Source organism: Gadus chalcogrammus, chromosome 4, assembly GCF_026213295.1.
Source record: "Gadus chalcogrammus isolate NIFS_2021 chromosome 4, NIFS_Gcha_1.0, whole genome shotgun sequence".
NCBI lineage: Eukaryota > Metazoa > Chordata > Actinopteri > Gadiformes > Gadidae > Gadus > Gadus chalcogrammus.
Window position 1 is genome coordinate 11054686 of NC_079415.1, and position 24727 is coordinate 11079412.

At 45.6% G+C, this 24727-nt stretch overlaps 1 protein-coding gene across 1 annotated transcript in view; it reads right to left on the bottom strand.

Moving 5' to 3' along the window:
- sfswap (splicing factor SWAP) overlaps positions 1 to 24727 on the bottom strand; it is a 76030-nt gene that overhangs the window by 29399 nt on the left and 21904 nt on the right. The window contains exons 11-14 of the mRNA XM_056587783.1: positions 12606 to 12663; positions 12275 to 12378; positions 11069 to 11201; positions 4182 to 4378 (exon numbers count right to left, since the gene is read on the bottom strand). Of these exons, the coding sequence (XP_056443758.1) occupies positions 4182 to 4378; positions 11069 to 11201; positions 12275 to 12378; positions 12606 to 12663 (492 nt within the window). The remainder of the gene's footprint in view (positions 1 to 4181; positions 4379 to 11068; positions 11202 to 12274; positions 12379 to 12605; positions 12664 to 24727) is intronic.

The following is a 24727-nucleotide window of genomic DNA, read 5'->3' on the forward strand; positions in this document are numbered from 1 at the left end:
CATCCAATATCAGTCGGGTTGTAAATGAAATGAAGTTAAGTAACCAGTGTGATGAAAATGTTATATTCCTTTGAGAATGATGTTTGTCCTTCTCCCTGCTCCCTGCTGCATTAAGGAGTTGTTATTTCCAGGCAAAAAGGTCAAAGGCTTGCTTATGTGAAAGCTCATTTTCATTGGTTTAGGGAAGACATGGGAACAATTACACAGTCAACCGCCTCGACCATACACAACACAGCCCAGCGAAGATGGAAGTGGGGGATTGGGATAACCACTGGGAATAGTTGTGGCACACGATAGGGACCACACTCAGACCACCGCTGGTTCGCAGTAGACAAAACAAAAGTGTTTGTAACTGTTGCGTCTGGCAATATCCCAGTCCAACACCCCAGAGCGAGAGATGCCTAGGTTCTGGAGAAAATATGTAAATGTATATAAAAAAGAAATGAAAGAAGGATTTCCAAGTATACACATCTGACAGCTCTCTGAATCGTGTGAGATTGAGCTGTGAAAGATCTCTCTGGAAGCCTGGCAGGTAGCCAAGCCGTGCATTTTAAAATCATTGAACGTTTCAGCGGAGCAAAGACAACCAAGACAGAGGGGGAAACAGGGCCTTTACCAAGAGCGGGAGCCGTTCAGCTGCTAGGACCCGGAAAACTCGGGGTTTGGGGTAGGAGTTAGATGTCAGTTATCTGAAACGCTAGGCATTCGTTGCCATTGCGTTTTTCGGATGGTTTTGAGGGATCTACGTGCTAGCACACGGAGTCTGGCAAGACATTCATCAGGAGACTTAAACTCTCCAACTTTTAGCCTTAGAGTGTGGGAGGTATATACGCACAGGAGTGGAACAACACGACGAGGAAACACTGGAAAAATATATAAAAATAACTTCCATCTATAAAATAATTTAGAGGCGAGATATCCAGGAATTCTGTTGGGAATTCAAGTTTGATCACTGAAAATAGGAGAATGAATCTCTGGCACTGCAACATTCGTACACTAGCAAACCACGCACAGCCTGTTCTCTGACCGGAAAGAATGTGATATTGGATGATAAAAGGTATGGGTTATTGTTACTTCTGAGGCATTTTAAGGATTTTAAAAGTGCCATATAATGGAACCTTTGCACACTTGGTTAACTGGCCCACATCCACATCAACTTCGTGGAGTCACTTTGAGCATCGTACCATAAGGTCTTATCCAGATAAGACATAATACTTGATGCACTATGTTCTCAACAAAAACCAAACGATGACTGCATACATATATTATAAACGTTAGTGGAGTATGGCGTTTAAAATACTTTACTATAAGCAGGAACAGTTGCTTAAAACTACAGCTAAACATTTATGGACATTACATTCCAATCTCAGCCAACAGATTTTTCCTCGAGGGAAAAGGTGACATGTCACAGACAATATTTGATTGCAGTAAACGCATGACACTGGCTCCATTCCATCCGTTTTTTATGACGAGACGGCTCCATTCCAAAACGCCATTCCCAACTCGCCCTTGCTGTGAGGTCACGACTGGGAAAACGGAGGACGTGCAACTGACGAGTCTCATGAGGCCGGCTGTACGGAGAGAGATGGTGAGGCATTAGGCAGTCTGAGTCCTGGGTAAGGGAGGCAACTGAGTGCTGACAGGGCCATTGCTTCCACCAGCCAAAGTCAGAGGGTTATTAATACCAATGTTGATATCTCTAAACACAGCCCTTCTCATTCCAGACATGTCATGTAAATTGGAAGTTGTTTATTTTGCAAACAACTAGGGCTGGGCGGTTTTTTCAGACTAAAGTATGAACCACTCTTTCCTAGTGTTTGTGAAATGGCAGAACCGAAAAAAACATTTTATGAAAGTTTTAGACTCTGCAGACTTGTTTTGGCCTTAACAGCAAATGAACTCGCTGTTTAGGCTGGGATCCGAACCCTTTTAAAAAATATGTGTCACGACTCCCGGCATCTTTGTGACTTTTCTTAATAACGTTGTTATGTTCGGGCTTAATCAGAAGCAGACATCAAATAAATGGTTCCACACACACCGTAGTGCTATACTGTAATTGTCTGGGAAGCCTATCTCCCTCTCAGACCTTTGTTTAGAGAATTACCGAAAAAATCTAGGTTTGAATCGGAAATTATCCATAAGGTTGAAAACTCGACTTAATTCTTAGGCCAAATGCCCAATCCTACAAACTACTTTCAGTCCCCCCAAAAAAGTCTGCACCGTTTGGTAAACAGGCAATCACAAAAAAAAGAGACAAAAGGGGCCTGCTTTTAACTCCCATTTGCCACTATGTTTCTCTTTCATCCATTTCCGTTGCCTCCCTTCCAACCAACTCTCCCTCTTTAATGTGCGGACCAAGCTGCGTGCTAAATATTATAGAATCAATATAGTTTATTATCATCGTTATCAAAGTTACCTTGAACCAAAGATTCAAGTCATCATTCTTTGCCGTTCGTTTTACGGTGGAAGAGCCCATATAGGTACTGTCAGCAGAAACAACCCTGGGGAGGTCAGACAAAGTGTTTAAACACGGTGGACCCCAAAGGGAAATATTTCCGAAGGCTCCGCTTCTTTCCCCTTGAGTTTACTACTTGGAATAACTACAGTAGCCACTAATGAAAAGGCTGAATAGACATCGAGGGTTGAAGAGGAAGGAAACACAACGCTTCAGCTCGGCCGCCATGCTGACGGAGGGGGGTTAAAAACAGTCTTCCATCTTGACTTTACTTTACCTTGCCTTTGTTTTCTTTGACTTTTTCAAACTCATTTCTATGTGAGGTTGAGTCTGCCTCGTGTATGACAGGTGCTATATAAATAAAGTTACCTTGCCTTGCCTCCGAAGAAGGCCTTCAACTTTGACACAAGCATGATAATCATTGACATTTTGATGTATATTATATCTAGAAACATATTATTATCTATTTATTTCACAGAGAGCCTTGGTCTCATAGACCTAAGAAAGAGTTTATTCTCAGGTTTGGCCGATAGTGTTTATATGCGCTTGGCCTACCTGCAAATGACAACCAAGTTATTTTTAATTGTGCACTTAAAGCAACTGTTTACGCACAAGAGAAACATTTAGCCTTAGATCGCAATCAATCAGGTGCCTTTGCATATCCATTATCTGCAAAGTTATTATGTTCTCAATTCATGCACTTAATGACCTAAGTAAGGGCTAGATACACTGCGCCGGTATTCATATCGCACTGAACCATATGCTCCTGTCTTGATGGCGCTGAAGAAGAACGCAGCCATGGCCTTTCCAGCCTGTTCATTAAAAGGGTAACTCGAAAAATACATGAGCAGAATGACCTGGGCGCCTTCAGACCGGTGGAGAGGCTGTGGGTGTGATGTGCAGGAAGTACAACAAGCCCGTGGTCGTCAGTCAAGGACAAGCCACGCAGGGGCTGAGGTTAATGGGGTTCCTGCTTCAGTCGCTGCTGTTTGGCACCTGAAGGCTATATGGGCTGATTCCAGACGAAACTGGTTATTATTTCGCCCAAAAAGACAGGAAAAAAGAACCAACTGACGATGTATCGGGGCCGTCTGCTCGTGGCGTGATGGAGACGTTGGAGGATTGATGCGACCGAGTCAAGGCTCAGGGGCCTCGTTATGGAAAGAGTTTGGGGCATTAAGTGGCTTATCTTTGTTTAGGCAAATTGGAACTACTGTAGATGAGCATTTTTACCGCCAAAAAAGCGAGAAACACATTAACGCCGACTGATTAGCCCAGCTGTCTTTCATGCTGCTTCACCTGCGAGGCTCTTATCATTGTTCAGGTCAACTCGTTATAATTCAAGTTCACGTGAAAACTCTTGAGGGCGGGGGTCTCGTATCCCCCCCCAAGACTTTCTTCCAAATCAAGTCATCTGATGAAGAGGATGGGTTGATCATCGTTTTGATGCTTAAAAGAAAACACTGTGCACACGCCCACACAAAAAGCACAGCGATCAGAAAAAATAATTGCACAATCAAACAATATAAAATGGAACAGGTTAAACCCTTGGTTTCAACTATTGCTATTCAACCATTTGGAAGACAGGCATCTCGAGGATGCCTCGAGGTAGGTGTTGGAAGTTGCCTCACACCCAGTGCCATTGGGCAGGAGGTCCGACACCCTTTCCTCTCAGGGCTAGACTAACCCAGGATCTTTTCAACCAAGCTCGGTCGGGTCCACCCACCTGTCGGGGGGTCACGGGGTCCAGCTCCGCCCGCTTTGCCTCTGGCTCCCCGGAGCCTGGCGCCCGCAGCGTCTGGAGAAACAGGGCGGCCTTCCTCTTCCTCTCCGCCTGCAGCTGCTTCTCCTTGGACTCCTTGCTGGCCTGGGCTAGCTTCTCTCGCGCCGCCGCCGCCAGCCGGTCCTCAAGCTTCAGCTTGGCTGGAGGGAGGGGGGGAGGGGGGAGAAATCACACAGAGGATCAGTGACGGGGAGACACACAGGAAGGAGTCTGCGTCGAAGCTCTCCGCGGCAAAAATACACATTGGTTGCTAGGAGACAAACTAGCCACCTATTCCTGCAATGTATTCTGACAATATTCACAGAGCTCTGATAATGAACTAATCCTAGAAATTAAAATATACCTCAATTTTGCCCATTATTTGGAATGCTTTGCCCCCCTGACGGCTGAGCAACATCAGAACTTCCTTGTTATGCTCCGCGCTGCATGAACTCAGGGCGCAAAGGGCGTCCTATATCGAAAATGTTGGGAAACTATACATCACGCCAAACCCCATCACGATGTGAACAATGTTTGAGCCTGGCCCAGGCACAAACACAGATTCTGGCCTGACTGGTAAGGCCTTTCCTTTGTTGGTGGGTCTGACAGTGTCTGAGAGACGCTGGTCAGGACTGAGTTTGTTTAGATTGACGTGGATGGAAGTTTGTGTTCTATTTGTCAGGGTCTAAATACTAGTATTGTGCAGCTGATGGACGGGAGGGGATTTGTGAGGGAGCCAGTGAGGCCCAGCTGGGAGTCAGGGCTAACTTCATTCATCTTTCAAAGAGAAAGAGACTGAGACAGACCGACCGACGGACAGAGGATTGTACTGAGATTGAAACGTGACCTAGTAGAGATGTTGGAAGTGAGAAGGTTGGAGGTACACGGCCAAGGAGAAAGGGATACAACTGAGAACTACTATCAGATGGTTCAGGCGGACGGAAGGAAAGATCTAAGCGATTGTTAAAAAAAAAAAAAAAAAAAGGATGAAGATAGGAGGTGTTGAGGGGTTTCTAAGATGAAGATAGGAGGCGTGGAGGGGTTTCTGAATGGTACGTGGGAGACACCGCAGGGCCTCCACGTTAGAAAGATGAAAGGGGTTAAAAAAAGAATAAAGCCTACATTGGACAAGGGGTGGAAGGGAACGGACTGAGGAGAGAGCGAAGTAGAGATGAAGCAGTGAGGAGAGGAGATATGTTGGAGGAAAAAGATAAAATATATATGAGGTGGAAGAGTTTTTCTGTTCGCATGATAAAGCAAGGCATTCAGCTGCTGCCAACGCCAATAGAAAGATGACATTTCTGCAAATTGGATTTTGACACTTCACTTAAAAGACACTTAAATGTCACGCATGGACAATTATGTTTTTGATGAAACACCGAAAAAAATTGGACCATCAGCAGAGGGCAGTGTATAATTGGAAAGCTCTGTTCCGGAATTTGAGTATTTCTGCACACTGAAATTAACCTTACACTTCCCGACGAGGGTCGCTGGTCCTGTCGTGTGCCAGCACATACCAGTCCGCCAGCGGGCGGCAGGCTGCTATCCACCTGACATTGATTGTTGAGAACCATTATAATTTCTCAATAAATCAATGACACGAATCATTTCAGATCCGTAATCTAAAAAGGCGACTGGGCAGCTGCGATACACTATTCCTATCTCACTCAGAAATGAGGATGCTACGACGGTCACAGAAAATTCCCCCAGAAACCCAACACTGGATTGAACGTTGTTTTTGTGCCGGTGAACATCCACGTTTAAAGTTATGCAACCACAGACCACCGGTCTGTGTGTCACATCCATCCCTTTGGAGTCAACATAAGCGGTTTCTGCGTGTGCTACTGCAATTCTAAACAGAGTTCCATCACATCAGAATAAATCTGTTCGGAAAGCACTTGTGGGTTTGTTACCTTTGACAACACGCGGCGCAAACCAAAGCGTTTGTATTTATTTAAACAGCCGTAGGAGTATTTTGATTGTTAGTTTATAGGTACACACAGGCCGCAGACATGAATCAAATCAAAGTCATCAAAGATGTTCTAGCGTTGCTGCCGGTGGTTCGCCAACGCTGAAACAAGAATCAAACCAAGCATGGACTGCATATGTACAAGACAAGATATGCTTGCTCACGCATGCTCATGCGTCATGATTATGTCCGACAATCTCTGCTGAGGAAAGCCTTCCAAGATGGATGGCTCAATGTGGACGTCTGAGATAGGAGAGATACATTCTCCTCACGCGTAAGCGTTGGCCGGTCATATCTACTGCCTAGAGCACACGCCTGAGACACGATAACTGAACACAGCAATGCCTTTCAATCACATTAGGATAACTTCTTGCTAATCAGGGGCTGTGTAGATTGCTGCTGGACAACACAGTGGCGTACACTGGTGGAGGAATCCAGAAGCAGTTGAATTGGTTAGTCAATGTAACCATAGCTAGTGAGGTCCCCCCTTCACTTTAGGCGTCTTTGAGTGTTATTAATAATGAATTATTATTATTTTTCATGTTTAACCTCTGTTTTCCTTTTATTCCTAGTCTGTTTTACATAGTTTTGAATGATGACTATATGCTCTGTAAGGTGACCTTGGGTGTCTTGAAAGGCGCCTCTAAATTAAATGTATTATTATTATTATTATTATAGCGATAAACAGGTTCTACGGTTTCAACTATCTTCAAGCTTATCGTTTAATGACTAGTTGAATGTGGGCCAACCTGACTCGACAGAAAGATTCATTCATATTATTTACCCCAAAAGAACAGAAACTGATTAGACACAAATTGTGTTAGAGAGCATCAATACAACCGGTGGCAATGATGGATTTGTTGAGAGAGAGAGAGAGAGAGAGAGAGAGAGAGAGAGAGAGAAGAGAGGAGAGAGAGAAGAGAGAGAGGAGAGCAGAGAGAGAGAGAGAAAATAGCAGAGAGAGAGAGAGAGCGAGAGAGAGGTGCAATTGAGGAAAAGAAAGACTAAAAGAAAGTATGGGAGGAGCGAGAGTATGTGTGGGAGTGAGCGACACAGCATATAGAGAAGCAGCGCAAGAGAGCGGTAAAGAGATAGAGTGTGGGAGAGAGCGATAATAAGAGAAAGAATGTGAGAAGGAGAGCAAAATCGAGACAGCAGAGGAGAGGGAGAGAGAGAGAGAGCGAGTGTGGGAGTGAGTGATAGCAAGAGAGAGGGAGGAGAGGATAGAGAGAGTGTGGGAGGGAGCGATAGAAAAAGGAGAGCAGAAATAAGCAGAGAGAGTGTGGGAGTTAGCTACAGCAAGAGAAGGAGAGCAAGAGGTAGAGAAGGAGAGAGGGAGAGCGGGAGAGAGAGAGAGAGAGAGAGAGAGAGAGGTGAGCGAGACGGATGAGCCTCTGGCGATTTGAACAGTGTGTGTGATCCTGTACCCTTCCACCCACACCATGGTCCATCATGACATATTAGCACGCAGCTGTCAGTGATCGACCGGCCGATGCGTTGCCGCCCGTGTGCCCTGCCCGCTGAGTGACATCCGCTCTGCTTTCGAATGGCAACGTCAAGCCAATTAGCAGAGCTATTCATTAGCCGCCGCAGTGCATTCTTGTCCAGTTGTCCATCAGCGGTGAGCGATGCGATAGCGCCGAACTGCTGGGTTTCAATGGGCCTTGTTAACCTTGCGGCCACATTGCTACACGCTAGCTGCCTCGGGGGGGAATTGAATGAGGAAATCCGCATTCAGTTCCTGCCCACCCTGTAAGGTGGCCACTAAGGGAGCCAGGCAAATGGGCCCTGACCTGGACAAGCCAAAGCACCCCCACACCCCTTACTTTGAGCTACTTATCCTTTTTCACAGGAGTCGTCGGGACTGCAAAGCAAGCAAGCAGGGCCGAGTCTGTGTTAATCACGCATGCACAGCCTGTCATAGGGCAATATAAAACGAATATATAGAGGGGGAGGAGAAGGGGGGGAAAATACATTAAATACAGTGAGGTGACATGGCCGGGATGGACGTTTCACTCCCGGCAGCTGGCTCTTAAAGCACGGGTCTAGATTTATGAAAGACCGCTACCGGGCCACCTCTCGTGTTCCTTCCTACGCGTGTCGGAAAAACCAAGGTGGTGCAGACTAATTATATTCAGAGATATACAAGTCTGTTTTTCCTGCACTATATCAGCCGCGGCTGAGAGACTGTCCCGCACCATATACCCTCCTACCTACATGCTGTGCTTTTTCATGGAAAAAAAAAAAGTTTAACCGCTCCAAACGTCTTGATCATTGCCAAGGCAAGGCACGTTTATTTATATCCCACCCTGCAGAGGACATTTATAGTGCATTACCTAGCCAGAGATAACATTGAAAAAAATAAAATGGATAAAGAAAAAGGCCAATTAAATCCCATTCTATGACATGAGCCCATTAATGAACATCTTTGAAAACCATTAATTGTCTTCATTGGGTTACAATTTACCCAGATGAGTACCATGTACTAAGCAATCAAACAATACTTCACGACATACTCTCATTATGTAACAACCATACAGTTACGGCTTAAGATTAGGAATATGAGAAAAGTGAGTTCCATAGTAGGGTTGTATTAATGTATTAATGTGAAACACGTCACACACAACACTGTCTACCGTACACACAGTAACGTCAAAATCCATACCGTAGCACAAATTCACACCGGTGTGCTTTCTATACCGTTTATACCGTACAGCCCTAGTTAGCTGTTCCATCATGTCATTATATTATTAAGGACGTACTGTTACAGGTTGTTACATCGCTTAATACATGTGTAATTACACAGTACCATCGCTATTTTCACACTGCCATCCTATGTTCAACAATCTTAAAACCCAAACCTCCCCCAAACTCAGAGAGACGGTGGGAAGCTCAGCTGACAGCACAACGTTCCAAAGTGGAGTTTAAAGCCGCTGTGATGGGCCCTCTTCATGAACTGCGCGGGCTGTTCCCATGCTTCCACCTCTCACAGCTCACTCACGTCGACTGCAGCTTAAGTTTTAACACTCCAAACACCGGCCAACAAAATATGTTACCAGCAGGTTTCCCAATAGGATCATGCCTCTGTTAGATTCCCCACCCTGGAGGGTGTCCATCACCCAGACATGGGGGACTCGAGTCACATGACTTGACTCGAGTCAGACTCGAGTCGCAAATTTGAGAACTTGAGACTTGCTTGACTAACACTGATAAAAGACTCGACTTGACTTTGACTTGGTCTTCATGACTTGAGACTTGACTTAGACTTGAGACAGATGACTCGAAATGACTTATATAAAGTTAGATTAAAGGTTGGATATGGGATTTGCGATACGCCAGCAGTTTGGAAAATACACATCTCAAATGGTCCTACCCCCTCTCATTCAACGCTGACTCTGACTCCACCCATTCCAAGTACATGGACGCGCAATCACGCACGAGCGCGAACACAGATGCGCGAGAGTAAGCCAGGCTAGCTAGGTTGGAGTTTAGGGTTGTCTTCTAGTGCTAGGTCCAAATGTGGATTAGCTAGTTAGCTAGCTCCAGTAGCTACCGCAGGATAACAACAAACAGAAGCTTGTTCTGGGTCACGAGCTTTGAGTACGTGCACGTGCACGAAGGGGTCGCTCGCGGGGGAGGGGGAGTGCAGTACGACCGTTTGATGACGTACTTACGTCCAATGCAACGCGGTGGCAATCCAAATATTGGCTGGCGTTTTTGAGCCCTGCCCGTTCCACAGATGATTGACCTTGTTTAATTTTCATGTCCCCCATTATTCAACCAGTGGCTGTAAGCGGGTTTGATAAGGATTTCAAGTAATTTTCAAGTAAAATTACACCGTCAGAGCCAGTGTCAGACTGGGCTGTTCTCATCATACCGCAAAATAATTAATAGGGTTCAAGTTCCAGTCCCCATATTCAGTTGAACCACTACCTGGACATTTGTGATGGACAGAGCTGCCTTCAGTTTTGGATATAATCAGAAGACATAGAGACAGACTACTTAATATATAAAAATTATTAAGATAATAAGATTAATATATATAGTATGATCGAATTAGAAGTATGAAGGACATGCATCGGAATGACGGCTACGCCAAACACTGAGACACATGTATAACCACACATGTTGCACAACCATTATTACAGAAAAGAAAAAGATTGAGGCCAAGAGGAATAGACAGGGTTATTCATTCAGTATGAAAAATTGATTTTTCAACTTTGTACTTGTCAAATGTACCATAGAAATGCTTTTTATGGAACAGTTGGAAAATCATGGCCTGCCAAATAGAGTGATGCCTTTCCTCTAGTGCTTTCCCCATTTATTACTCTCTTTGGTCCCCGTTGTCGGTGTCCGCAAAAAATGAGAAAGCAAGGAAAAACCAGCAGAGCCTGTGTTTTTCTCTTTCATTTCCCTCCCTCCACGCTAACTGGTCTCACATAGCCTGAGAAACTCTCGGTGGACTTAGGTGGGGATTGAGTGTTTGTTTATATGTATTTAAATTATTGTTTGAGTTAAGAGGCACAGAGAGAGAGAGAGAGAGAGAGAGAGAGAGAGAGAGAGAGAGAGAGAGAGAGAGGAGAGAGAGAGAGAGAGAGAGAGAGAGAGAGAGAGAGAGAGAGAGAGAGAGAAAAAGAAATAGAGAGAGACAGGCAGGCAAAGAGAGAGGATGGAAGATAGAAAGATGGAAAAAAGAAAGGAGAAATAGAAACAGAGAGAGAGACAGAGTGAGCGTGAGCAACGCCTCACCCACACACCCTCCCCATCCTTTCCCCACTCTCACTAACACATTAATAATGGGCCCAAACCATTAGTGGGCCATCTTGTTTGCGGTTCACCTTGTTTACCGTTAAGCAGGGCTGTGGTGGATGAGCTCCCTTACCTTGCTTGGCCTCCAGCTCCTCCGGGGTCAGAGCGGGCCTCTTCTCCTCCAGTGTGGCCCCCGGCCCCGCGACCTCCTTGTCAGCCAGATCGGGCCGGGCCATCAACACCGCCGCACACTGCTCCTCCAGCAGCTACACACACACACACACACACACACACACACACACACCACACACCACACACACACAACACACACACACCACACACACACACACACAAACACACACCGACACCCAACACACACACGAACACACACACACACACACACACACACAGGGGGGCAGACCGGGGGTCACTCCACGCAGATCCTAGACTGGGTAGCCCCGCCTATTCTGCCGGGGATTTGAGTTCGCCCTGCAGAAGGGTCTGGAGAAGAGCAATACATTTCTTTCTTGCTGGTCCGATGCGTTTTTGGGCGGGAGCCAATCACACAGCTGGCTTTTCCCCTCCTGGCGCGCAATTGGCCTGTTTAAAACACAATAGACAATGTGAAGGCGACGGCAAAGCAGCCAATTGCGTACAGAGTAATTTGAATTTGCCCATTGATCATGCCTCTTGTGCTGAAGAAAATGACGGCAGCTTCCACAGACCAACGTGCAATCTACAATTGAGCTTGGTCTGGCAATAGCCAGGCTACACAGATCCATGACTCCACCATCATCGTCGTGCCCTGTCTTTGACTGCCTACTGTCACTACTTTGGTTTGTTGTTCACATGAGGCTGATGGATGTTTGAAAGGGTTTCAGTGTGTTTGTTTTTTAGGTTTGCCAGTCGAGAATTAACAATAATAGTCCTAAAATAAAGGGAGAGATTTGTGATGTAGAATAAACATATTCCTTTAATAAGTGATAAAAAGGCGGAATATTCAAATAATAATAAAAAATATATTGAACTAAGGCTTTCATACTCCTACAACATGAGTGCTTTTTTAAAATCAAGTTATTCCATCAATATCTCTATAACTAGAGGGGCCTCTATGTATGGACTGTATGCCTGTCCTTATAGTTTCTCGACAACCATCCACCTGATCAACCTCCCACTTGGCGGGTGTACTGCTCGGGTCCCAAGAAGGGCCGCGTCGAGTGTGAGGTTATTCGGATGAGCGGTTCTCGAGAGCACTGTGAGCAGCGACTCCGGAGGCCAGTGCCACTGCACCGGTCTACACAAGGAACCCCTGGATATGAGCGTGGAACGACGGCCAGACCTTGTCCTCGTCCGAGTCGTCGTCCAGACGGACCCGGTTCTTCTCCAGGGGCAGCATGTCGTTGTCTTTGGCCCTGATGGCAAAACAGATCGGGGCGAACGCGGCTACCATGGCAACGAGAAGACGAAGACAGGAGGGGGTGGAAGAGAGACAAAGAGAAACATTTTAAATGGTGAAGTTGCACACTACAAATGCACCACACGATTTGACCCTTGAATATCGACTGCCGACTTTATTCATTCCGTTATCAAAAAAGAAACGGCGCCGAAAACAGCACACGTCTCCTTCTCTGGAACTCATCATAAAAAGTTTGATCACTTAAAAGTCTTACCTTTAGTAACAATTGCCTCCTTTGCTTCATTATCCTCTGCGGTCTCAGCCGACTCGCTCTGGAAGGAGAGAAACGCAAAAGGTGGGACAATATTAACACCGACGGCAGACACTTTGTAGACACCGTGAATGAAAATCGCACGAGGCGTTTGGTGTAACACGCTAACAGATAGCTCAACCTAAATCATATCCGTGATAAGCGTCAACGGCAGCCAAAGGGCTCAGGGGCCGTTTGAGGACACTCATCTGGGCACTTGGCCGGGCTGAATTGCCTCCTTGACGTGATCATGACGCGTCAAACGAGAGACATCGGCCCATCTGAAACAGCTGTGAGTACATACAGGCAGCCCCTCTCTCTCCGTCTCTCAGTGAGTTAAAGCTTTCTCAGCCTCGCCTTTGCTTCGGTTTCAATCTTCTCCTTTTTTTACCAGCAGACATTAATGGAAGTTGGAGACAGTAATTGAAGGTGGAGACACAGAGCAGAGATGGCAGGGGCAGGCTAATGTCTCTTCTAAACGGGCTGATGGGGCAACAACAAATCGTGTCCGCCCAGACATAACAAGAGTTCACTCGGGGAAATCGCAAGGGTAGCATGACATGAACTCAACTTGGCTACTCGGCTGTGGTGTAAGGGAACACAAACATCAGGGGATGACGGTTCCATTGAACATGCAGAGATGGGCGTCTTTGATATCCGACAATGTAAACAGACAGACTATGCCTCCCCATCCTGTATGAGCCTTTGGCAGAAGGGAAATAATTAAGCGAGGGAGTGCTGTGAGAAGTTACCATCTTCTTTGAGACACAGACCGCAGTAGGTCTAGAGGTAAAAGGTCTATTCTCAATAGTAATTAAAATAAATAAAAGTTGACTCACATAAGGACCTGACAATTGGTAAGGACATATGCAGGGTGTGATTTGTGATACAAACAGAGGGGGTGTTTAAATAGGATGAAGTGTAGGCCTATACGTCACGCTAAGAAAATAGTCTGCGTTGCATGCTGCGGCATGTCGACCCTCTTTGAGCCACATCTCTGCCAATCTCCGGGCACAGAAGGAGGAAACCCCCGGTCCGTTTGCTGCAATGAACAGTCAGCTGTTGAGCATTGAGATCATTCAATCGGTCTCTGTTGGTCGGTGAGAAGGTGGCTCACGGTGCCGAATCCCCTTTCACACGCGGCTGTTGACACCGGGAGTGTGGAGAAGGCGGTGAGCACTTTGCGCTAACCTTCGCAGAACTCTGTGTCTTCTGTGCAACGCCCACCTCAGCATTGGCACCGTCAGCTGTGGTGTCTCTCCTCTGCAGAATCAGGGACGAGGCCTCCAGGAACAAGTCTGGCAAAGTCTCGGGTGCTTTCTTTAACAACGCCATCTCCACCGAAGAAAAGCCACCGTGTCATTTTACTACGAATGCCCCAAAACTTGGCCCTCGCCATGGAAGATCTGCATCTCCCATTGACGCTCCAAAGAGTTTGACCGAGGCTGGATAGTTTTGCTAGAGAGCCGTCAGATGTGAGGGGGGGAGGACAGCCAGCACACGTCAAACTCTTTTCTTATCCTGCAAGTGCGCATCCCGTCTCGTCTTCTCTGCAAAATGTATAGGCGTTTGACGCGGGACCGACACTTTTCATGTTTGCTCATTTTTTTTTTTTTTTAAGTTCTTTTGCAGACGTTCCTTTTATGCTATGAAAAAATGTAGATGTGGATATGAAGCCTCTCTTGTCTTACGGGGCTTAATATCTGATGTCAGAGCAAGCTGTACCCCAAACTGTCTCGTCTGTGGTGACAGCGAGCCATTCTCAACCCTCTTCCGTTTAGCAAAGCGTCACGGCTCAATGCAAGGCCAATCCGTAGCCTCAGAAGGCGAAACGTTAGCTTTTAAGTCTGGGTTTCTCGGCCCTCGAGTCAACCTGGGACTGCGAGTTCCCCTGAGGCTGAGAGTTGCTCTTCATCTACCTGTTGCATCAGTCTCAGTTGCAGGTGCGTGGTTCTAGGATGTTTTGTGACAGTCCTGAAAATGTTATGATATGCTGCTCTGAACCCTTTTAATTTTTCCGGGATGAAATATTACATCCCGGTTTGTGCTTGGTGACATTCTTAAATATTGTGCATGGATCAAGGCTAATCAGGATCATAAGCTAAATTAGCCGTAAGGTCATCTAGTATCTCTCGAACGCAAGCGCTGACAGTGGCTGGTCAATTTCGGATTTTAACGTGCCATCGCACTATAGACTGTTCACGATCCAGGGCTTTATTTAGTTTAAAATATTTTAGTTTTAAGTATTTTATATGGTCTATTGGTGAAGTAGCATTGATCACTTTTAGAGGGGGATAAATGTTGTCCTCACAAGGTTGTCCTCAAAATGATCAGAAAGGGTGAAATCCCACACATACCCCGCGGCAAATCGCACCCTGCGTAAATCCGTAGCATCCCTATCCAAACTTACTCTGTGCAGAGCACTCCTGAGGTCAATTTGTGGATGTAGCTGTGCAGGAATAAGGGGAGAACTCTAAACTCAAACCATGTCTGTCCTGGTCATCACCAACACAAAATAAGTATCAAGTCCTTCCCACACAGTGCAAGTATCACTACCTTACTGGAACAGCAGAAACTACTGGCAATAGTTTCTACCATCCAGAAACTACCCTAACAGGATTGAGCTCACGAAGGAATGGGGTCGAGGTCAAGTTGCACGAGTTCGGTAACTGAGCCCCAAGTATCATGAGGAGAAAACAAGTCAGAGGTCATCAGAAGAGTCAGCCAATGAAGCAAAAGTGGAGTTATAAAGAAAGTTATACAGCCACGAGAAGTAGGATGGTTGTTAGGTTTGGTGGTGGGCTGATATAACTTGGTGAATAGGTTATGGTTCAGCTAGCCAGGTCTGTGGTGGGTGCTTTTTTGCAGAAGGAAAGGTCACTGAGGCATTAGCCCACACTAGGAGTACTCCATCTCCCAGATGAGCTACTATGATGGGACTCACACCTTAGCTTTAGCATCAACACGGATCAACGCAGAAACCTCAAGAACGCTCAAATCCCGACACAGACATCAATAATCAATCGTCAGAACAGCCGAGAGAAGTGTGGCGTTTCTTACTGTGGAGCACAGTGAACAGAGATGTACTTTAAGTGAGGCTTGGGTTTCAGACACCGTTGTACTTGAATAGTACAAATTGCTATCCTAAATCAAAGCTTTTTGAAGTCTCTCGGATGTCTCATTTGTAAATAATTGCCTGGCAGAGAAAACAATTAGCTGTGAGCTCTGTGGATAATTGTTTCACTGCGTTACCAAATTTGGATTCAACTGCATAAACAAGGAGCCTACTGCACGTTGATATTACAAAGGTGATTACGCATTTCGCTTGGTGTGTTTTTCTACCCCCCCCCGGCCGTTAACCTCCCTGGATAACTAGAGTAAAGCAGGATTGTAATGCAAGGATTTCGTTCACTGTCCAGAGGGCAGCCCTTTGCTAAGTGTCTCGTATGCAATTACTTTTATATTTTGCAAAGGGGCATGCGTGTGTTTTATAACTATGCAGTGCGTGTCTAGTCTGAATAAGACCAATTAGCCAGCATTATGTGCTGCTGATGACATCATAATTCTTGACGATGTAAATATAACGCACATTGTGCGTGTCAGGAGACACATAACAACGTAGGGGGGTTTGTGTTCTGTGAGACGGCAACACCAAATGCAAAAGGATGTACGATTATTTGTCACAATAATGGTTGATTTAACAACCATTTAAGGTTTCAGGTGTCTTCCGATACCATGAAATGTGCCATAGAAAAATGAAACTTAAAAAATAAAACTCTTTATATTCAGGGCTTTTATAGATAAGTGATTGCGTTAGGGTTAGACTTACTGTACAAACATACGCATTCTTCCCCCATTTCCCTAAAAGTCAGATAAGTGATAAGATAAGAGACTTTATTAGACTGTATAAACATACATTTTATTCCAATTTGCCTACAAGGTCTCGCTCAATGCAGCTGCTGAATGTGTCCTACGTGGAACCTTTCAGTAAAATGCAACACCATTCATCCCAATTTTTAGCACAAACTTCCTTCCCCCCCCCCCCCCCCTCTATATCACTCTGTTGCCGGGGGAACTGCATAGCCAGCGCTACGTTAAAAGCAGCTATCATCAGCGGCGGAGAGGCTGGTGTGGCACCGGTCTCAAACACGAGGCTCGCTCAGCGGTGAAGAATACGCTGGCGTCTGCGGAGGCCTGATAATAGCCGTGGTAATATAAAGCCCCTATATGACGGCACCTTTGGAGCAAGTTCTCTTCATCCCCTGTCCCACAATACATTCCTCCGCCGGAGCCTCGAAAGCCACGAGACGTAAATAAATAAAGATTTAAAAAACCTCTGACAATACGCACTTTGTTAGCAGAAGGCTGAAAATCGGATGGAGTCGAGTTGCCATTAAAAGGAAGTTGGGACACCGAGAGCTTAGCTGAATGGTTGGTGTAGTCTACACTCGTAGCGGAGTGCAGAGGATGTGTCGGTTATCATCCTTTACTTAAATATCAGAAATATTGTGAATGCTTTTTCAAATGGTTATAGTTAGATACTCAAGTATACACTGAAATTAACCAGATAGACCCAGATATAAACCATATTATGTATTAACATATCAGATATGACATGACAATATGTCAATAGTGTATAATGATAATAGTGAAACCATCCTGTTGACATCTTGCAAAGGGATTAATATCACTGTGATTAATGCGGAGTGATTAATATCACTTTGCAAGATTAAACGTTAATTTTCCTTTCCTACAGTAGCGAAAAATACAAAAATAAATAAATGAATACACTACAGTATAAATACTAAAATAGGCTTTAATCAAAACAGAAAAATGGGGCTGTGCAGAAACGGATAAAAGTATGTTTATATTGTATATGCACGGGCACGTCGCTGGGAGGGGACGCAATACAGTAAACCCAGGTCCACACCCATGTCCTGACCTGCCGACTCGCCCCCCCGGGCTCAGCACAGTGTTTACCTCCCTGACTCTCCGGTGCCCTTGAAAATGTGTCAGATCAACCGTATGAAAGGAAAACACTTAGCACTGAAGTAGACTAGCCTCGGGGAAGGGGGAGGGGGGGGGGTAAACTGGATAAGCTACAAGTTTTCCGGTCACGGACAAGTACAGCTCCAGTAATACGATGGGAATAGACGTATATGGTTTCCGGATAGTTTATGCGATGCTTGGTGTTAGCGTTGAGGGGATGTTGCATGTCTACGTTGGAATCGGATTACAGCCCCAGAGTTTTAACATTAAACTATTTTAGTTTAACTCCAAGCACTCAGTGTTATGCTTTGAATCAAGAGGTAATGGTTGCTCCATTTAATAATAAGATGCCAACACATACCCCAAAAAACGTATCACAAAAAAAGATTTCTTTAGTATTATTGTGATAATGATATTACCATGACAAGTTAATGAAGAACAAAGAGACCTATTCTTTCTGGGTCTCTCACCGCAAACAGTTTGTTGTTGGGACTCTCTCATGCACGGCCGCACAATAACAAACCATTCAATAATCCAACCTCACAATTGCCACAGAAGACCTTGTATTTCTCAAGTTTGTTCATATGGTTTGCCTGCTGTGAAAGCCCTGCAGCTCTGTGAGGTCAGGCCTGGCTGCCCTGCATTGAAATAGTCAGTAAACAAGCAACAGGGGTCGCTTTTGTGGTGTGGCTATACATAAACAAATGGAGGGAAGAGTCACACAATTTTGCCGATTTGTAATGGTAGCCTTCATGGCAGCGGCGCTCAAAAGCTTTCTGGTAGGAATGAGTGAACCATCCTGGTTGAAAAGAACAGGGCACACGAGAGAGAGAGAGAGAGAGAGAGAGAGAGAGAGAGAGAGAGACAGAGAGACAGAGAGCCTCTGAGTAAAAGCTGTAACACACGTGACACGTGGGACAGCCTCGCCGCACAAAAGATTGGAAGTGAAACACAAAAAGCTTGCAGACAGAGGCAGTATTAACGTGCATGCTCTGTGTGAGTGCATGCTCACGCACGCACGCGCGCACACACACACACACACACACACACACACACACACACACACACACACACACACACACACACACACACACACACACACACACACACACACACACACACACACACACACACACACGTCAATCGAAGAGGGATGGCTTATGCCATGCAGGAAATAAGAGTTTCAGAGCCGGGCTCGGATGGATGGCTGCGGCGCGACGGCCGCCATCGAGCTGCGGGGAGAGAGGGCGCTGCAGGCCGGCTGCCGCTCCGTGGAAGGGAGGCCGGGGCTGGCGGAGCCGCCACTAAATTAGAGGGATGGTTTGGCCTTTAGCTGCTGATTAAAATCCACATGAAATGTGTTAAGAGTTGAGCGGCAAGCGGCAACCTGGCACCGCGTGTCAGGTCCTCTCAGGGATGAACCTGACTTTTTTTTTTGGCGAGCACGGGAAGAACTGTCGAATACAAATTTGCGTATTTGGCTTGTTACTTAATCTTGAATTGTCAAGGCTACCTCTGTGGGCAGACGTACATACATAGAGGACATCATTGTTCCCATTTCAGTGCAATTCACCAAAGCACAAGTCACCCTATTTGACAAAAGAACCTGACACAGAGCGGAGGCGGGCAGGAGCTAAACAACATACATTTCTGTATTGCGGAGTCAAGATAACCCTCTGTGTAAGTGGATCAGGTAAATGGATGCAGCCGTGGATCAAGGGAAGTGCAGTAATGCTGGGCTTTACACACAAACACATAATAAACGACACTACAGTAGTAGTACAAGGGATTAAAATCGAACCTCGAAGAAATAAAACCCCCTATAAGCCAGATCTGCCCACAAAACAATATTTGCCACCGCACTGAAGAATTTGTTTCATTTAGCCCGTTCTTTGTGATGCGTCGCCAGATAACACCAGAGAGCCCATGAAGCTTATTAGCATCACATCACACCGCTAAACAGCTTGGGTGGCCCAATGCCACAGCGTGATTCAAGAGCCGGGAATGTTCTAAAGGCAATGGACCGAAAGCCCCTCAGCCGAATCAAAGTTGGTGTTTTGGCTGATTCATAACACACAGCTTCGTATTCTCTGAAGGGACCACTGTGCCTTGCCATGCAGAGACTCATGCACTTCCACTCCTGCGAGGAGGGACATCTATATTAATGCACATGGACCCAAAGCTGGTGAGCTGATCGCCCTCCCCTGTGTCCATGAGCAAGGGGTTAGGTTTATGCGGTAAAGCAGAGCCATGTCTGTCTCGGCTGCTCTTGTATATTTAACATTGTGCGCCGCCTGGAAGACAGCATGAACCGGGGGTTAGGGTGTTGTGAGTCACTTAATCGCACTTGAATATTTTTAATAAAGCAATTCTTTTTCTATTATTTGCATAGATGAATATGTGAACGTAATGAGAAAAGGCCCTTTTCATGTAATAGTGTCTAAAGGTTATGTCACCCTGCAGTACACGTAATGGGGAATATATGCAGAGCAAATTAAACTGTTCCATAATTCAGATCATGCACGCGCACGCACACGCACGTACACACACACACGCACACACAGAGTTGTAGATTGAATGCCTTGCTCCCTCTCATTCATCCATCTTTTATCCCGTCCAAAACAGCAACCTCGGTATCACAACCCCCTAATTATTCAAAATCCGTTCTACCGAAACGAACTCCCACAAGAAAAAGACAATTTTACATATGCATTTGTATACATTTATAATTTATGTGCGAGTGTGCGAGAGAAACCTTGTAAAGATGATGACAACGTTGACGACGACAACGTTCAACCATTTAACACGGGCGACTGAATCGTGCTTTGAAGGCATGGCTGCATGTTAGCTGAACCCCTGTACAGAAGCCTTCAATTTTTGATACAAAATGCCTGCGGGTGATAAAAACACAACGGATTCAACTATAAACCCTAATTTCCCATGCTAGATGACAGTGCATGGCAAACGTGTGATGAAGGGAAAGTGCTTTAGCTCATTCATTCGAGATCACAGAAACTCTACAAGTCTCTCAAGCGCTGCATGTTGCGGCGCAGGCTTTGGTTGGCTAATACGTTGATGGGCCAAGTAAACGCGTCATAAGACTGCTACTGATGTCTGGATGTTGACAATCTATTTTCAATCGCATGGAAGGAAACAAAAAATATATATAAAAAAGAACCATTGGTCAGAGCTTGTTTTATTAAACTGTATTCCACACATAGTTGAATTATACATGTGGTGGGGAAAATATATTGTATATTCCACCGATATTCAAGATCAGTATTGCATCAATCTGATGCTTAGAACTAATAAAAAGGTGGTCACTGGTAAGACTGGGTTTGCAAAGCAATCTATTGGTCAATATTTCTCACAATCAACCAACTATAATGTCCCTGACCTAAACACTAACCTCACTTAAATAAAATGTAACCGGGTACGTCTCTCGTTTCAAAATGTTCCCAATCAACTTACCATTCAATTCGATGTATAGAAGTGTATCGCGCTAGCTCTACAACAGTATAAAGCAGGTACACCTGTGTGGCCATTGGAGCTATGATGTGAATGTAAGGCACCTAGATAAACGTTAAACTGACACATTGATAGGTGTACATTGGTCAAAACTATCACCAACTTTGTTTGCACACATTGAGTGGGTCTGTCTCAACTGTACTCGATGAGATTTTGACTGTTATTTCAATTATAGTTTTGGGTATTTATTGCATCCTTCATGCTAACCATTCGTTAACTCTGGATTGATTCTATTAAGGAACTTGGCCAGCCGTCTTCTCCGTGAGGAAAAGCCAAACATAATCCTTCCTCCCAGCACAACCCTGTTTGGATCCAGAGTTTGTACGAAGAGGAAGGGCTATACACAGACGAGTCGGTTGTCAATGTGTTGGTGTGAGTGAGTGAGTGAGTGAGTGAGTGAGTGAGTGAGTGAGTGAGTGAGTGAGTGAGTGAGTGAGTGAGTGAGTGAGTGAGTGAGTGAGTGAGTGAGTGAGTGAGTGAGTGAGTGAGTGAGTGAGTGAGTGAGTGAGTGAGTGAGTGAGGTAGTCAGTGAGAGAAAAAAAAGAGTGAAAGCGGGAGATAGAGAATTGTTGTGTTGTGCACAGCTCGGCGATGAAATACAATGTTACCCAGCACAAAAAATGGAAACAGATGGGTGGCTTTCAATGTTGATATTGTGTCACAACTGCCACAAATAGACCAATGTACAGGAAATACTGGTATGTCCCAACATCTCTCTTGGTCGGGAAAAGCTGGGAAGGAAATATAAATAGGCCCTGAAAAAAACACCAAGATGTCAGCAAACCAGTGTGCTTGGGCTGTCATTACCATTGTATAAAGGTCTTCAATGCAGTGTATTACACACACACACACCCAAACACAGACACACGGATGCGTGTGTGAGACTATTACGATGACACTCTGGGCCTATGTATGTCCAAACCGTACTAGAATGCTTCCCGCATTTAAATTGCAAATAAGATCAAAAGTCAGTCAAAAGAAGGGCTTGGTTTGTAATACCCCGGCTGTGCAAGCAGCCAGCCAAGTCTGTTTGACATTCCAAATCTCTTCTGTTATGCACAGTGTGCAGAGGAGAGGGAACAGTGAATATGCATTAATATTGACTCAGACGTTCCCGACACTGAAAGGAAGTCCACTAATGAATTCTGTAATAGAATAGATTTTAAACTCTTGGCAGGTTATGATGACGGCGGCCGTTCGCTCTCCCTGTTCGCCAGTTCGCCTAATTAGCTGGTGGCAAAGGGAATGCTCCGTCAGCACCCAGCCGGGAACCAGAGCTAGCACACCGCGGAGCCAGAACGCCTTTGTCGTCGTCTCAAGTCCCACTCTGAGGCTCTTCATTAACCGTAACAGCGTGATTGGGGGCGCCCGGCTCAGAGCAGTGATATCTACATCTACTGGCCCATACCCGAAACTAGACAAACGGGTGGCAGGATTCTTGGCGTCCATCAGGATGAATAAATAATGACATAAATAAATGAATGACTAAAAGGCAATTAAGCCAGCGTGGAGAAATGCGCAAGGGCAGGGCAGTGTTCTCCAAACGGGTTCACAGCACTGACAAGCTAACACGCTTTTTTTTTTGTAAGCTGACAAACTGCTCTCGGAAAGCAAACGAGAAGAAACTGAAATGTTCCTGTGTTCAGAGTTTTCCACGGCTGGCTGCCTGGCCCGGTGACACTTTTTGACACGTTACATGATGCACAAAATGTGAATATTTGTGAAGCAAACTCTTGGGTACAAGAGTTCTAAGGAACTAAAACCACCACGGCATGTCGGATCTTTGGGGGGAGATTTTTTTTTTTTTTAAAGGATGAAAAGTTTCCTTTACCCGGCGTAAGTGACTTAATTACGGTGAACAAATTAAGCATCAAAAGGTACAGGAGGTAACGTGTAGTCCCATAAGCCCCCTCCTATTACGATGAGAAAAAAACTGAAAGCGATCCTGACAAACAGTGAAGGTCGGCATACAATCGCTGCATCGGGTCGGTAGTGTAATTACAGTCAGTACATGCACATTTGATTAACCATTGATCAAATCAGATCAATATCCAAACAGTGTAATGAGCAGCGCACATTAAGCATAGAATAACAACTCGTTAATGAGCGAGTGTTGGATTTGTGACCTTCTTGCGGACCGGCTATCAGGAAATCCACAACGCCGGATTTAACTTTCTTCCTCTCAATGAACAAACAACCACACACACACACACACACACACACACACACACACACACACACACACACACACACACACACACACACACACACACACACACACACACACACACACACACACACACACACACACACACACACACACCATTCCCCCCCCCTCCAGCCACATTCCCCCCCCCCCTCTCAAGCGGTGGGCTGCGGTCATGTCCTTAAGAAAGCGGTCCGGGTGGGGGAGAGAGAACGCTGAGTGTTTTGAAAGGAAGAGAGGATCCTTAGACGTCCTTTCATTCCGAGAGGCTTATGAGATCTATCACGACGTGTGCAGAGATGAATGGCGAGAAGGGTCTCGCTGCACAGCAGGGCTTCATTCTGCCAGGACCCGCCGCCCGTACGCATTATCATTTTTTTTTTTTTAAAAGGCACTTCAGTGGGGATATTATTACTGATGAGGAGCCGGTTTAAACTGCACATCTCTCTGCGAGTCTGTGAGTTGGGGGAAGAATATATCGCAAGGACACTCTTAACTGGACCAGAGAGGGGGGGTGTTGTGGCTGTAGCCGTCCGAGAAGCTATTGAGCACGGAGTACGAGGAGAGTACTCAAAACTAGTTGGTGAAGTTACAGTTTGCAGGAATTTCGACACTTCAAATATAAAGTCACTATCCACCGATTTGTCGCTTAAGATTACCTCGGTAAAAGGCATGCAGCAATGCTAGTGCAACATTATCCAGCAGCGGAGAAGAACTGGAGTTCTAGAAAACAGCTATGGTATTGTCACTGGTCATACTTAGCAACTTGCTCACTCATTTTCTATGAAATATGAACTTCTCTTTAGGATTTAAACCAAACCCCTTAAATTCCAGCTCCCTAGACCATCAAAACCACTGTTTGGGTAGAGAGTTAGTATGGAGTGGGTGCATCGGAGACATTGCTTACTGTAAGGCACTTTGGACAAAAGCGCCTGGTAAATAAACGCCACGCAATGTTACATCGGAGAGGAGGGCGCCTCCACCGGGCCCGAGCCCAATTCACGCAGGAATAGTTCACCCCAGGGACCATGTGCCACTCGGACACTCCCTCTTACTGAGCTCCGGCTGGACCACTATACGAACAGCGTCTCAGAACATATGATACACACGCTTTCCTTACGACCGTTCCAACCTGCGAGTAACCCCTGAAGAACCTCGACCGGCAAACCTGCTCCTAGTGCAACAAGGGGACGCGTTCGCAATGAATAAGCAAGGAAAACCATTGACTTACACAGACAAAATCAATACCAGCCCAAAAGCTTTGCGTCCTCATTTTTCCACAGCGTACAATGGAAGTCGAGTAATGCATCTTAACAAGGTCTCTCATATTCTCCACCACAGAAGGCTCCCCAGCGCTATCGTC